Raw genomic sequence first — 13,716 nt, forward strand, 5'->3', positions numbered from 1 at the left:
TGCCAGACAGAAAATCATCAAAATGGCACATAGAGATCAGGAAATACCCCAAACCCCAGGAACAGCCATTGCTGGCTCTGGAGGACATTGGGTTATGTGATATAGCCCCAGAAGAGCATGTGAATGTGTCCTGGCCTCTTTGGCAACCCTTTCATGGCCTCTTGACTTAAGATTGGAGATGTAGGTAACCACAGCTTCACTAAAAGCTAAAGCCTGTCTGTTCCTGCCCCAAAAGCAGTCTGATAGCTGAGGTGAGGTAACATTCCCCAAGAACAGCTTGGCACCGTGCCTTTTCCAAAGCCCTCACTCCCTCCGCTCCAGCCTGCTTGCAGGAAGAGCCATATCTCCCTTCTCGGTCCCTTTTGCGTCTCACAACTGAAACCAGCTCTCTGCATTTGTTCTAGGTGTTCATCCAGAGCCAGCGCGGTGCCTGAAAGGGAGACCCTGTCGATGCGGCTGTCCTCCAAGGGGCTGCGTCTGGCACACCACGGCAGGGCAGGCGAGCAGGCTTGGCTCTGAGGGTTTCCCATCCCAGTTCTTGCGCTTTGCAGCCCACCTCTATGCTGTTTGACTCCCAGAGAGGATGTCTCTCCCTAAAATCCAAATAGAAGAGGCACTGGAGAGCACGGATACCAGCTTGGGAGGTGCTGTTCCTCCCGATGATCACCTGAGGAGCCTCAAGGCATTGACGGAGAAGCTGAGACTGGAAACCAGGCGCCCATCATACTTGGAGTGGAAGGCAAAGCTGGAGGAGCAGTCATGGAAAAGCCCCCAGTCGGCTGGAGAGGAAGAGGTGAACGAGGCCAAAAAGGCCACAGAGGAGACTGTCCCTCTAAGGAAGGTGCAGCTACAGCTCAATGGGAGCTCTTCCCAGGACAAGGTGACTCTTACCTCAGGGAAAATAGGCGGTTTTGAAAGCATCGATGAAGCTTTGACTTGGCTCAGGAAGGAACTGGTAAGTGGTTTCCCGTCCCTGTTATACTGTGCTCTTTCAAGAAAAAAAAAAAGAATAGGAATACAAGTGATTCCTTGTTCCCACCTGTCTTCAGCCCAAGGTGAAAATGCAACAATCAGTCATTGCTTTTTCTGTGGCTGGCAGGAGCAGGAGGAGCCCACGGAAGGGAAAGGTGCATGGCAGAGCATCTGTAAGAATCTCAAGTCCAAGTGTTTGCCTAATAATTCCCCGCTTTTTTTTTTAACTCATATCTCTCCGGGCTCTCTAACATCCTGTGGTAACCTGCTACCCCTAGTTCATTTCCACACTGTGAGACCAAGTGTCTCCTTTTGTTTGAAGCTGTTGTGGGGTCCTCATGTTGCAACAGTGTAATCAGTAATGAATAATTATTCCTTCCTCTGCTGTGTGCATGGTGTTAGAGCCTTATCTCAGACCCCTCTTCAGCCAGCCCTTATAGGCTCATTGCCTACTGCGTCCTGCTTCATTAGAAGCTGGCCCAAATTTTTGTCACCTCCACGTCCCAACTTTGGTCCCTGTATTACACATATTGGACATTTATTTATGTTAATTCTGAAGTAAAGGGTAGTTGTAAGGCGAGATGGTGGCTGCCTACAATGCGTTGTCAGGGTGACGGTTTTGGCTGTTATGGTGGGGACACAAAGTCCCACAGTCACTAGGGATAAGACTGGAAGGACTGGAGACCTCCCAAAGCAAGGGGAGGGCTGGTGGCTTTTTGAGGGGACACTGCTAGCGGGGAGGCCAGGACTGTGCCACAACCTTCACTGCCTTCCTCTGTGCAGTTCAGTGGGAGGGGAAAATGCTATTAACCCCATTTCGAGGAGGTGAAGACAAGACATAAATGTTATGCCTATGCTAGGAAAACGAACAGAGCCAGGGCAGGGGTCCTGATTTTCTATGCTGTGTTGTGTTGCTGTCATGGTCCTTGGGACATATTTGGCCTGGGCCAACTAGCACTGATCCAGGCAGCTCCCAACCCAGTTCAGCAATCAACACAGCCTGGGGATTAACCCTAGGAGGAAGACTGATTGCAGCACACCTTTTCTGGAGGCCAAGGGAGGTTAATATCATGGATGTGGCTGCATTGTGACAGCTGTTTTGGGGGCTGGGGAATGAGCCCTGGTGCTCTTCACAAGTGTAGGTGCAAGCAGAGAGACTGAGTGTCAGGATCAAAGAGTATGTGTCACAAGTCCCCCCATGCTAACCACTGACCTTTCCTCCTTATTGTAATGAAGAAGCTTTATTATATGTCCCAGGTGCCTGGGAACTGGGTACAAGCGACGTTACGTGACTCCGTTCCTGTTGCCTGGTTGGGTGTTTGCCTGTGACTCCCGCCACTATTTGCAACTGTCCTGACAGCAGCAATATTTGCAACACTGAGGGTCATTCAGGACTGGGAAAGTGCATGTGGTTCAGATGCACTTGTGAAAATGTTCTTGTGCAAGTGCTTTGCTCTTGATAAGCACTGAAAGTCTTTGAGGAGAACTTCTCATGCAAAATAGTGAATAATACTTTTTGAAAAAGTCTCTGCAATCCTCACTCCAAGGAATATTTATTTGTCAACTTTTTGTTGCTGATGCTCTACAGCCCAGCTAGATTTATCTCTAGATTATTTACAGAAGTGATTTTGGATGTCACCATTTTTTGTGATTGAGGTGTTTCTCAGGACTGTGTCTTTCAGAGGTGAATACAGTACTTTCAGGAATCCAGGACTACTAAAATAAGTTTTGAGCTGATCTAAAATCACTCAGTGCTGTGGAGAATATCAGCTCCTGATGTCAGACCAGGATTAGGGTCCATGCTTGCATTTGTGATGAAATCTTAAATTCACAGTGCACGTGATGTAAAACACAAGTCTCAAGATCCCCAAAGGCTGTAAGGAGCAGATTTCCCTTCTCAGAGCCCCAGACTTAAATGGGTTTGGTTTGTTCTTTGGGATTCTGTCCATGATAGAAGTATAAATTTTCTTGGAGTCTGATTCTACTCTTTAGACTGGGATGTGGTATATAAACGACCATCTGATGAAAACTAGAAGTTTAAACTTATTAAAAAAAAGGCAAAGCAAACCCTAATTCCTCCTCACTTTCCATTTTCCTGTCTCTTAATTATACCAGTCTTCACTGGATCTGGATGTGACTCATGTAATTTAGAACAATTTCCCCCAAAGAGAGAGCATGCATCTGACTGACCACACAACTAAATAGCTGTGTTGGAGGCACTATTGTTGGGTAACAGCTGCCAGCAGACAGTCAGAGCATAGCTCATCCATCGCTTCACAGTATGATGGAAAACAAATATGCATTTTACCTTACATCTGAAGGGTGAAACCCAGATCCTGTTGGAATAAATGAGCAGGCTTCCATTCACTGCAACACAGCAGGATTTCAGGGCTGAAATCTGCCTCGTTTACCCCTATTGGCATGGTAGTAAAGCGAATGGGAAGCCTTTGGAGCAGAATATGGTTATGCCTGCTTTCCTACATCTGTTAAAGTAGGAACCAAGGCCAGAAAGGAGAGCATCCCTCAGGCAACACCCTGCTCTGGGCAGCTAGGCAGGACTCCAGCATCACACCCCTTAAGTATGGCCAGCCTATGAAGTGGGCAATGAGTCCTTCTGGTCTGGTTTAACGTATGGCACCGAATACCTGAGAGCATGATGTAACCCAGCCCTGCCCCAAGTAATCTGATACAAAAGTAGTATAGCAGAAGAGAGAACATCTATACCAGCACAAACAGTGCCAAGTCCTGTTCTCCCACTACTGGGAATGGTTCCTGGCTGTGGGCCCTGGCCCAACTCATAAACTATGCCTGGAAGTTGTATGGGTCAGTGCTAGCTGGATGAAGTCAAAACTGTGCCAGGGACTGTGCTAACAAAATAAAAGAGTGGATGGCCAAAGTCCAGAGCCTGTGCCGTACTCTGGCTCTGTTTACCAGTACAGACAAAGCTAGTTTGAGTATCTTGGACAGCTTCCTTAATAGCTTCCAAAAATGACCCAGTAGCCAGAGCTGGGGCATAACTGTGTCTGCCACACTGTCCTCCACTGCAAGATGAATTCTCCCCCAGTCTATGCAGTCTGTCATTAGAAGTCAGTTTAGAGTGTGTAGGATTCACCTGCCCAATGAAATGACAAAATCCAGTGCGTGTGGAGACTTCTATCCAGGAAACAAGGATACTAGCCTATGTCCACACTGAACGAAGTGCAACATTGCCAGGACATGAGCACCGGAGCTCCATCACCCACTCTGCACCATTGCTAGCACAGCCACCAGCATGATGTAGGCTGGGTTGTAGCATTAGCATTGCCCCAGCACAGTTTTGGCTTGTTCCAGTTAGTACCCTGCCAAACAGTTAGATCTTCAGGAGTTTGCACATGCCGAGGACCATTCGCTACAGACAGCTTGGTTGGGACCACCCTCTTTTGGAAGCTAAGTGAATTTAACGGTATATATATGGCCAGACTGTCAGCTGGCCATGGTGCTACAGGATGGGCTCTAGCACTAGTTAGTTACCTAGCAAAGTGGTAGTCCAGGAGTGTCCAGCTTTAAAATTAAAGTTTCCTGTTACTCCCAGTCCACACAAAACAGGTTATCCAGTGCTTCAAAGGATTTGCTTCAGCGTCTCCAGAGCAGACCAGGTGCTGGCTCCTCATGTGCTGAAGTGAAGATAAGGACAAACCCAAGGTCTTATGGGGCATCTGTTGTTCTTGATCTTTCTCCTCACGAGACCTTTCCCAAGGCCTGATTCTGTGTCTTACACATTAAGGCCTGGCCCCAGTTTGCAGGACTGACATATGCCTGCTGAGCTCCAGCCAGTGGCGTCAGCTGGGACCTGCTGAGAATCTAGCCTTGAAAAGCTGATTTATTCAGACATGCAAATTCTTGTTCTTGTTTTTGCACTGAGAGGCTCTGTGTAGGTGTACGAGCAAATTGCAACACTCAGCATGTGTTGAACCACTCAGGGGCTGGAAAATTTTCTTTGCTAACACTTTCTGTCTCTTCTTTGCCCTCTTGTTTGCCTTTGCTCTGTCAGATGTGGCCACTCTTCACCAGTGTTGAAAATAAGGCCATCACTAGCCAAGGTATGCAAGAACCTCCAAACTGTGCTACGTACAGACTAGAAGAGCATTCGGATGGCCAGATCTCAGCTTGGAGGAGCAGTCCTTCTGGGAGATCTCTGGAGCACCACAGAGAGTAAAGGTGGCGAAAGACCCAAGGATCAGAGTGGCCAGACTGTGGGGTTTTTGTTTTTGAAATTTGACAGGACAATTTCTTATCAGCTCTGAAAACGAGCCCTCAAAGTCCTCTTCTTCCTAAATGAATAGAAGTGGTTAAAGAACAGAACCCCGCTGTGAATTTGTATGTCTTAGGACAATTCTGACTTGAGTCCAGGAGGAAAATATTTTTTCCTTCCTGAATTCACCAATGTTTGGCACTGAAATCAGAGGAGTATGAGCCAGCATGTAGGACAGACTCTTTAAAAGAGACCCAAATGTCTGATGTTCTCTCCTGGGAAATCACAAAACATCTCTGTCCAGTTGGTCAATCATTTAGAAAGGCCTTACCAGTGTGTATAGTTGACCAGACTGATTAAGGACAAGACTTGAGTGCTACTGAAGTCCCTGGGAATCTTTCCAACGGATTCAGCAAGAGTTATATTGGATCTTAATAAAGCAGCCAGCAAAGGTGGCTGCATTTGGTTAGGAAAGCACCTGTTTTGCTTTAAGCTTTGTTTGATCTTTGGAAATAAAAAGAAGGACCAGCCCCCTGGGAGCAGCCATTTCTCCACAGGCCACCACCCTGTGCTTGGTGGACCTCACGTTGGGACTCTGCCCATGGGACACTTCTCTTTTGGGAAGAGGTCTGGAAGAGCTCCACACCTCCTCTATTACCTGAGGTGCTCTCTGCTGCTATGTCCCCCCCCGTAGCAATGCACAGGGGAGATGGAGCAATGCCGATGGGAATTTTCAGACCTTCCAGTCTATGACCGTACAGATAGTGGATGGTTAAGATAAACCTGGAGACAAATCTGAGCTACATCCTGGGCTACATCTGTTTGGGTTAAGCCACCTAGACTGGACAAAAGGCAAGAATGCATCCAAAATTTTCTCTCCCTCTCCCTATTTATTTTAGATATCCCTGAGAATCTAACAGAAAAACAGAAAACAGAAAAACCTTCCTGGGTTCATAAGACTTGCTCAGTCAGGCTGTTGTGGTCCAGCTCTGCGATTCGGTCTAGCGGTTGCAGTGGCTCCTCTGCCAGGAAGCGGGGACGCCTGGATTAGGTTGTCCCTCCTGCCAAAGGAAGTTCAAACCACCAGCTTGTGAATCCCAGTGAGTGCTCTGGCCATGCAGCTTTGCCTGCTGAAGTGGGGCCAGCATGCAGAAAGCGGTGGGGGGAGAGGCGGGGAGACAGTATGTAAAGAAGCAGCTTGTCTACGTGAGCAAGACACACCTGAATCTGTTCCTGCATTTGGCGTGCAAGACTTGAAGGAGATAAAGTGTGTGGCTTCTGCGGGGTGTGCCCTGTGGGTTTCTCTGGGGCATTTCACAGAGCGTGGGCGATCATGCCGTTGTCCCACATAGATGAACTGCGTTGTGGTGACTGGCCCTGTGGGTGAACTGTTTAAACTGAAAGCCCCTGACTTCCTGTGATGTGGACGCTATAATCCTATTATTTCTTTCCAGGAAGCTTTGTGGATCTTTGTTGACCCTATAGTGCTCACTTTAAACAGAGATCATTAAACATTTATAGCAATGGTCTGGTCCTCGGCATTGATGGCTTATATATTTCTAATACTCTTCAAGAGTGTCTGGAAAGGGAAGGAGAATGAAGATTTCTGGGTTCTGACCCAAATTCTGCTAATATTCTGGGTGTTTTTGAACAAATCACATCATTTGCTTCTGGATTGCCCAATCTTGGCTAAATCCAGTGTCACGTTCTCAGACAAGGTGACTCATACATCCCATCCAGCATAGCCACACAGCCAGAGCACAGCTTCCTGCCCTTTGTAAAATGGAGATGCAGAGACCGACCAGGTCTGCAGCCCTGTCAGGGCATGACCCCAGGGCCTAAGGAATTTGGGGTCGTCCAGCAAAGATGCCACAGCATGCCGGCAGTCTGATTCGCAGGGGGGCAGGACCTCCAGGCAGGTGCAAATCCCTCCCCATGGAAGAGCTGAACCAGAGAGCAGCTTAGCCACGCTTGTCACAACTCCACCACGCTGGGAGGGTTGGAAAGAACAAGTCCACTGAAGGATGACAGAGTTTTTGCATCTCAAGCCAACCCTTGGCAATGAGCGGGAGGAGCAAGAGAAGCCATTCCCCAGCCTTTATGCCACCCCAGACTTGCCTCCGCCCCAGGAGCTGTCATTGCACAAGGCACTTCTGAGTTCTCAGGAAGCCGAGGGGACTCCCAAAGCGTCCAAGCGGTGACAGCCCTCATCTCCCATGCCATCTCCTCATTGTGTGCATAATCCTTCAGTCAGCCATTACGGGGCTTTGTGCCTCTCCCATTCTCTTTTCTTTCCTCTGACAAAGGGAGGCAGCTCCCCTTCATGGAGAACATCCAAAGAGTAACGTACCAGTCCCAGTCCTGACAGAGGGAAGAAGGGGACGTTATCTCTCTGGGAAAGTGCTGCCTGTGCCAATCCACGTATGGTGTACATCCGACACATCCCCCTTACTTCCCCATTCAGCCCCAAAGCATGATATTCCTTGGCACAGTCAGTAAGAGCTGTGTCTAAGAAAACAGTCTCTTTTGATCAATATAGATGGGCCCTGAGGGTGATTTTGCTCCCTGCATCTCAGCAGACAGTGCAGCATTATCTCCATCTTACAGACAGGTCAGCTGGACAAGTGGATGTGGAAGAAGAAGCTAGTTTGGCAAACTCAAGGATCACCAGGTCAGACAAGGGGAAAGGAAGGGTGATCGGAGGTGTGAGCTCCTGGAGGGTACAAGGAAGAATCTGCTACCCCACCGCAAACAGCTTTGCCTTCGGGCTTGCACAAGAGCAAATCGGCTTCCTAGAAACCCACAGAAAGCAAGAAGTGGTCAAAAATTGAAGAGCTTGCTTGCAGAGGAAAAAATAGAAATCTCCACGTTACTTTCCTCTCCACAATGACCTCCTATTTAATTTTTAAGTCCTTTATAGTTTTTTTTTTTTTATCCCACATTCTTCAAAACCCTTTAATGAAAGCATTTATCGACATTTCTGTAGCTTGATAAACTGACAAGAAGAAATGTTCAAGGGCAAGTTCAATAGCGGCTGCGATCACCTTCCTGATGAAATGTCAAGTCGCAGCATTCATTGTGAAACAGGAAAAAAATGTCACCAAAATGATTTTTTTCATTGCAACTCATGTGGGAGGAGGAAAACCTGCAGAGTAGCATTTATCTGCTGGGGGCATGGGCTATGAGGCCTACAAGGCAACAGTGATTTTTCAAAGAAGACAAATGGCCACAACCCTGCCAACAATGCAGGAGGGAGCTTCACTCTGAAGTTTGTACAAAGGTGGCTTAATCCTCTCCAGGCAACCGAGATGGAGTCCAATTGCTGGCTTAGAGCGCGCAGGCAAATTCATCCATGCTGCCTGCTTGGCTGCAGCGCCAGGAGTGAGAAGAGCCCAGCTTGGATTAACTTTCACTATATTAACATCAGCTCTCAGCTCAGGCTCGAGAGCAGCACTGCAGGGAATTCGGGGGCTTCCTGGCCCTGCAGAGAACAGCTGGAGCAGAGCCAGGCTTCCCTCCAAGCACTTCACCCTGCTAAAGCGGATTCTTCACTTGCCGCGAACCTGCTCAGGCATAGGACCTTCCTTCGCGACGTCAGGCAGCGCTGAGGCAGAAGAGCAGCAATTCCTCAGGGATCAAAACCAGGAGTCGTGGTAATGAGGGGCTCCCTTCTCATGCCAGTTTGTGTCCTGTGATGGAGACAGGACACCGCACCGGGGCAGACGGTGGACTATTTCCCACCCAGTCTTAGTCCCTCTGGTCTCCAGTAGCTACAGAGAGATTTAAGCCACAGGGTTTGCTAAGAGCTGTTTGACTTATCTCCCACCACTCTCTTTTCTTTGCGGCTTTTGTGGTTTCTTGCTTTTTTATGAGGAGGGTTGTGGGGTGAGGAGTGGGGATTGTGTTCTTGGTATTTGCTATTCTAACTCTGCCTACTACTCTTATCCAGATAAAGGCTGATCCTTGCTGTGAATCTCACCGAGTGCTCATCTTCTTCCTCGCCACCCCCAATACCCTGCAGCAACAAATTTTCTGCTTAATTATGGGTTTGAATAAAAAAAAAAAAAATGTTTCCTTTCATCACGTCTGAATATTCCACCTTTCAAAGTTAAATGCCAAGGGAGGACAAACCCTCTGAAACGCTTAGCTCATTAGCCTGCAGGATAGTCACTGTCTCTCCTGTGGGAAACCATGGAGGCCCATCCTGAGAGCCACTTCCAATCAGCGAGACAAGCCACGGGGGAATGGGGAAGGACATGTTCCCAGCTGTCATGAACCAGCACAACCCCGCAGAGCTGCACTGATTTATGCAGGCTGGAAACCTAGCCCAAGTATTTGGGGATCAGGTCTCCGGAGCTCTTTTAATTGGTCCTTTCCACCTCTAATTGCCACTTCTCATTGTGGCTGCTCCCTTATGAGCAAAATTAATTCGGACTTGCTTAGGGTTGAAATAGGAGCTCTGCAGCCTGTGCTGACTGATACCCAAGCCAACTCTTCAGCAAGGCTGGTTTTAATTCCAGTTTCATAGCAGGGAGGTAAAAATAAGAACTAGTGCTCCTGGAAATCTGACCAAGTACAGACTGCCTGAACTGTAAAAATTCACCATCCCAAGCACTGATTTGCCTGGGGTGTGTTGCTGACTTGGAAGACCCCTGTCTCCTCCCCATCTCCCCTCCCAGTTCTTTGCAATACCGCTAGCCAAACTTCATTTCCCATGATTTGGTGCAGTCTCTGCTCTAGCTGGGTGCACCACAGGGGTTAAAGTTGATGTGCCCTTGTTAATACCCTCTTCCCTCCCCATCCTTCATTTTGTGTTTCAGGCAGAAATGCGTCTGCAGGACCAGCAGCTGGCAAGGCAGCTCATGCGTCTTCGCAGCGACATCAACAAGCTGAAAATTGAGCAGACCTGCCACCTGCACCAGCGCATGCTCAATGATGCCACGTATGAGCTGGAGGAGAGAGACGAGCTCTCTGACCTCTTCTGCGACTTCCCGCTCATGACCTCCTTCAGCCTCTCCACACCGCTCAAGCTCATTGGGGTCACCAAGATGAATATCAACTCCCGCCGGTTCTCACTGTGCTGAAGGGGGAACAGAAGAGGGAAGGATGGGGGAGAGAGAAAGAGAGGATTGGGCAGTACAAGGGCTCTCTCCACCTGATGGCTGGCTGCAAAGAGGCCTCAGAGAAGCAGAGGTAACAGGAGCAAACAGGGAACCCATAGCTGGTCTTGGTGGCAGGGCAGAGAAGCAGAGCTTGGCACTGAGATGGCCCGGAAATGTCTGTAGAGAAGACAAGACCTGCAAGAACCATGGAGAGCATCTGAACCCAGTATATGCACTTAGCCAGCTCCTTTGCAAAGTCCCTTCTCCTCCTTCTCCAGCCCCTGCAGCAGCTAAGAGGCTAACACAGCTCCAGTATGGTTGGTTGTACTCAGAAATCAAAGGGGAGGCTCAAGGACCAGCCACAAAGCAGAGCAAAATCCCTTTTCCCTTCTCTTTACCTCCTCTCTGGCTAGGGCCATCTTTTCAGAAAATAAGTCACCTTCTTCTCTGGATGAGTCCTCAGGCATTGACCCTCAGCCTCTGCTGTTCCAGGCACAAGCTCCATTTGACTATTTCAGGTGTGAAGCTGATTTCCAGCGGAAAAGAGCCCTCTCAACAGGTGAGGGACTGGGAGATAAATTGTATGCAACCCCAAGAAGTGTTGAGAAGTTGCACTGTTAATGTGCTCTGTTAAGTCCAATGTACACTAGATTAATTTTGCTCATGGTATGGATTATGACCACATCATGGACACATTTAAATAGAAACTCCAGCTGGCCAGAGGTCGTCTGTGTGCCCTAGAAATTATATTCAGAGCAACACACGTCGCAGACCTCACTGTCAGCAGTGGCCTCAAGACGCTGTGTGGTTACCCCCATAAGCAGTAAGGCAAAGAAGATAATTTACCCTGCCATGACATCCCGCACTAGAGAAATTGTCCCAGACTGACATTCACTCCAGCACCACCAGCAAGTCCTGGATCCTCTGTAGTAACACACTTCCACCAAGAAGGGAACTTCAAAAGGAGAAAAAGGACTTTTGTGTAGTGATCAAATGCATAAAGTGTGACTATAAAATTAAAAGAAGAAATATTGCTACGATGAGTTGTCATCAATATGCTTTGGAGCTGCAGCAAACACAGAGGATTCCCTCCCTGTTTGGCAGAATATAAGACACTGTAAGATGTTATATTTTCTTGCCTTTCAGTGCAAAGAGCTTCACATCTGCCTGTACGCTACACGTGGCATGGAGGGCAGAGGTACCCATGGTCTAGATGAGCAAGGACAGGGACACAACCAGTCTAGCCATGGTAACGCTGGGACACCTGGCGCCTGAGACAGACTGCTCAGAGGGAGCATGGTTGTCTCCAGGCTCTCCCTCCTGTTTCAGCACCTCTCCTGACCATGTCATGACAGTGCAGTCCTTCAGCCCATCACCCCAAACCAGCTCTGCTCCCTACAGCGCACTGGAGAGGATGGATGCAAACTGAACTGAACAGATGTGACCATGTCTGCACAGCTATCAGCCCAGCTGCAGGGGAGAGTGGGGAATGCAAGCCGGCACTGAGCTGAAAGCTGTGTGGCCACACTGACATGTGTCTGTCTGTGTCTGTAAGCTCTGTGTGTGTGTGTGTGTGTATATGCTTTTGTGTGTGTGCACGTGAGCCTGCAGGAAGCCTCTCTAGGGAGGGCCAGAAAGAATGGTGGGCCCACGTCTTTGTTTCCAAATCGGATGTGAACTAAAAGCCGATCGGATTCTGCTATGCCTGAGAAGAGAATGAGGATGCAATGAGACCTCAAGGCTTTGGGTTTCCATGGAGAGCTCAGGCCAATGCAGAGCACTGGCCCCATGAGACAGGCAGTTGTGGAAATCCAAAGGCACAGCCTGGTGCAAGCCCATGGTGAGAAGGCTTGTGATTCATCTGCCTCTCAGCTGGTGCTTTAGCTTCATGTGAGTCCATGGGTCTCCTTGGGAAGGACAAGTTACCTTGCAAAGGGGTTCATAACCGCATGTGACTGCCAGTGGCCTCTGGATCTGAGTTCAGTCCTCTATCTCCAGGGGCTCCATACCGTATAACCCCTTGGCGATTCCTCCCCCTCCATCTTAAAGCTCACTGGGGCTCCTTCCCCAGTGGTACCTGGAAGCTCTTTAAGCACTGAGAAGCTCCTGTGGCCAGAAACCTGCTTCCAGTTCCCATTCCCAGCCAGTTCAAAACCAGTCTCTACATTTAATATTTTCCAGTCCAACTGCAACACGTCTCCTCCTTCCCTAGCGCTTTTTCCCCCCACTGCATTTCATAGACAGCAGTCAACCTCCCCCTTCTCAGCCCTCCTTTTGCTAAGTTAAAAATCCCAGGCTTATTTAGTGTCCTCTCATAAGACAGGCTCCTCCATCCTCAGCCTTCCTGGGAGTCCTTCTCCACCCTTCTGCACTGGGAATTTGCTCTTGGAGCAGACTGTCAAACCACTGTTTTGGTGAGGTTGAGGTGTCTGTGCATTTCTGTGAAAAGTATAATTTCTTTCTGCTAAGAAAGGCCACTGGAGCTCTGCCTATACTAGTAAGTTAAGCAGTGCAGTGCTCAGACATGAAAACTTGTACTGCCCCAGGTACTGAAAGTTTACTTACTGAAAGTTTTAATAGGGATGTGGCCGGACTGCCAGACAAAGCCAAGAACAGGCCACGATGCTGTTTAGTTTACTAGTAGAGAAGTAGCCTTATTTTCCCATGGACATTTTGAAGAAAAAAAAAGGGGGGGGAAAGGGGGAAGCTCATTAAAATTCTTGTTTACTTTTTTAATAAAAAAAACTTGATTCCTGTCCCACATGCTGATTTTCAGAGGCATTTTCAGTCAAAATACAGCACTAACAACCTTTCTATGAAAATAATGCCTTGGAAGAAGAGGACTGGTTCTCTCTAAGAGCAGCTAGGGTCAAATACAGATTGGGCCTGCCTTCGGGCCCTTGTTTGGTACCTGAATGCAGGAGGTTAGCACAAGCACAGTCTTAGGAAGTCATTATATGTGGCATTAGAAATACCAGATGTCTGGGTTCCAGACTTGCATTTTCTACATTAAGTGGGATGGGGAGGTTCATAACTGCCAGCTCTTCATCAAAACGCACAATTTTTTAATTATAAAATGATGTCTGTATTGATTTCTGCATCTGGCCTCTCACTGTGTCCAGTGGCTCCACCTCTGCCTGGAGGGCCATTGGGGGATGGTAAGGGAGTTTCTGACTCTTCTCTGGGGACAGGAGAGTATTTTTTGCCCGTCAGTATGGTGGTCCTCTAGTACCCACTATTAGCAAGAGTTGAACAACTGATGTTCTGCACTGAAGGGCACAACTCTAGAGCAAAATGCATCTTTCAAAGTGCAGACAGCAGTGACAGGCTGGAAATTTATATGAAGCACCAGATGGTATTAGCAACTGTGAGCTACGAAACACCAGTCTGGTGCTTTCAAGGTTTCCAGGT

At 48.3% G+C, this 13,716-nt stretch overlaps 1 protein-coding gene across 1 annotated transcript; it reads left to right on the forward strand.

Moving 5' to 3' along the window:
- The first annotated feature begins 583 nt into the window (after positions 1–583).
- Positions 584–10,287, forward strand: FAM167A (family with sequence similarity 167 member A). The gene is made up of 2 exons (XM_013940119.1): positions 584–955; positions 10,024–10,287. The coding sequence occupies exons 1-2, from the start codon at positions 584–586 to the stop codon at positions 10,285–10,287; spliced, it is 636 nt and encodes a 211-aa protein (XP_013795573.1).
- The last annotated feature ends 3,429 nt before the right edge of the window (positions 10,288–13,716 follow it).

Source organism: Apteryx mantelli, chromosome 3, assembly GCF_036417845.1.
Source record: "Apteryx mantelli isolate bAptMan1 chromosome 3, bAptMan1.hap1, whole genome shotgun sequence".
Lineage (NCBI taxonomy): Eukaryota > Metazoa > Chordata > Aves > Apterygiformes > Apterygidae > Apteryx > Apteryx mantelli.

What these genes read in the sequence shown, in the direction of transcription:
- FAM167A (XM_013940119.1), top strand. Translation starts at nt 584, where the DNA reads ATGTCTCTCCCTAAAATCCAAATAGAAGAGGCACTGGAGAGCACGGAT. An exon ending in CTTGGCTCAGGAAGGAACTG is followed by an intron (nt 956 to 10,023) that starts GTAAGTGGTTTC and finishes TTTGTGTTTCAG; the next exon opens with GCAGAAATGCGTCTGCAGGA.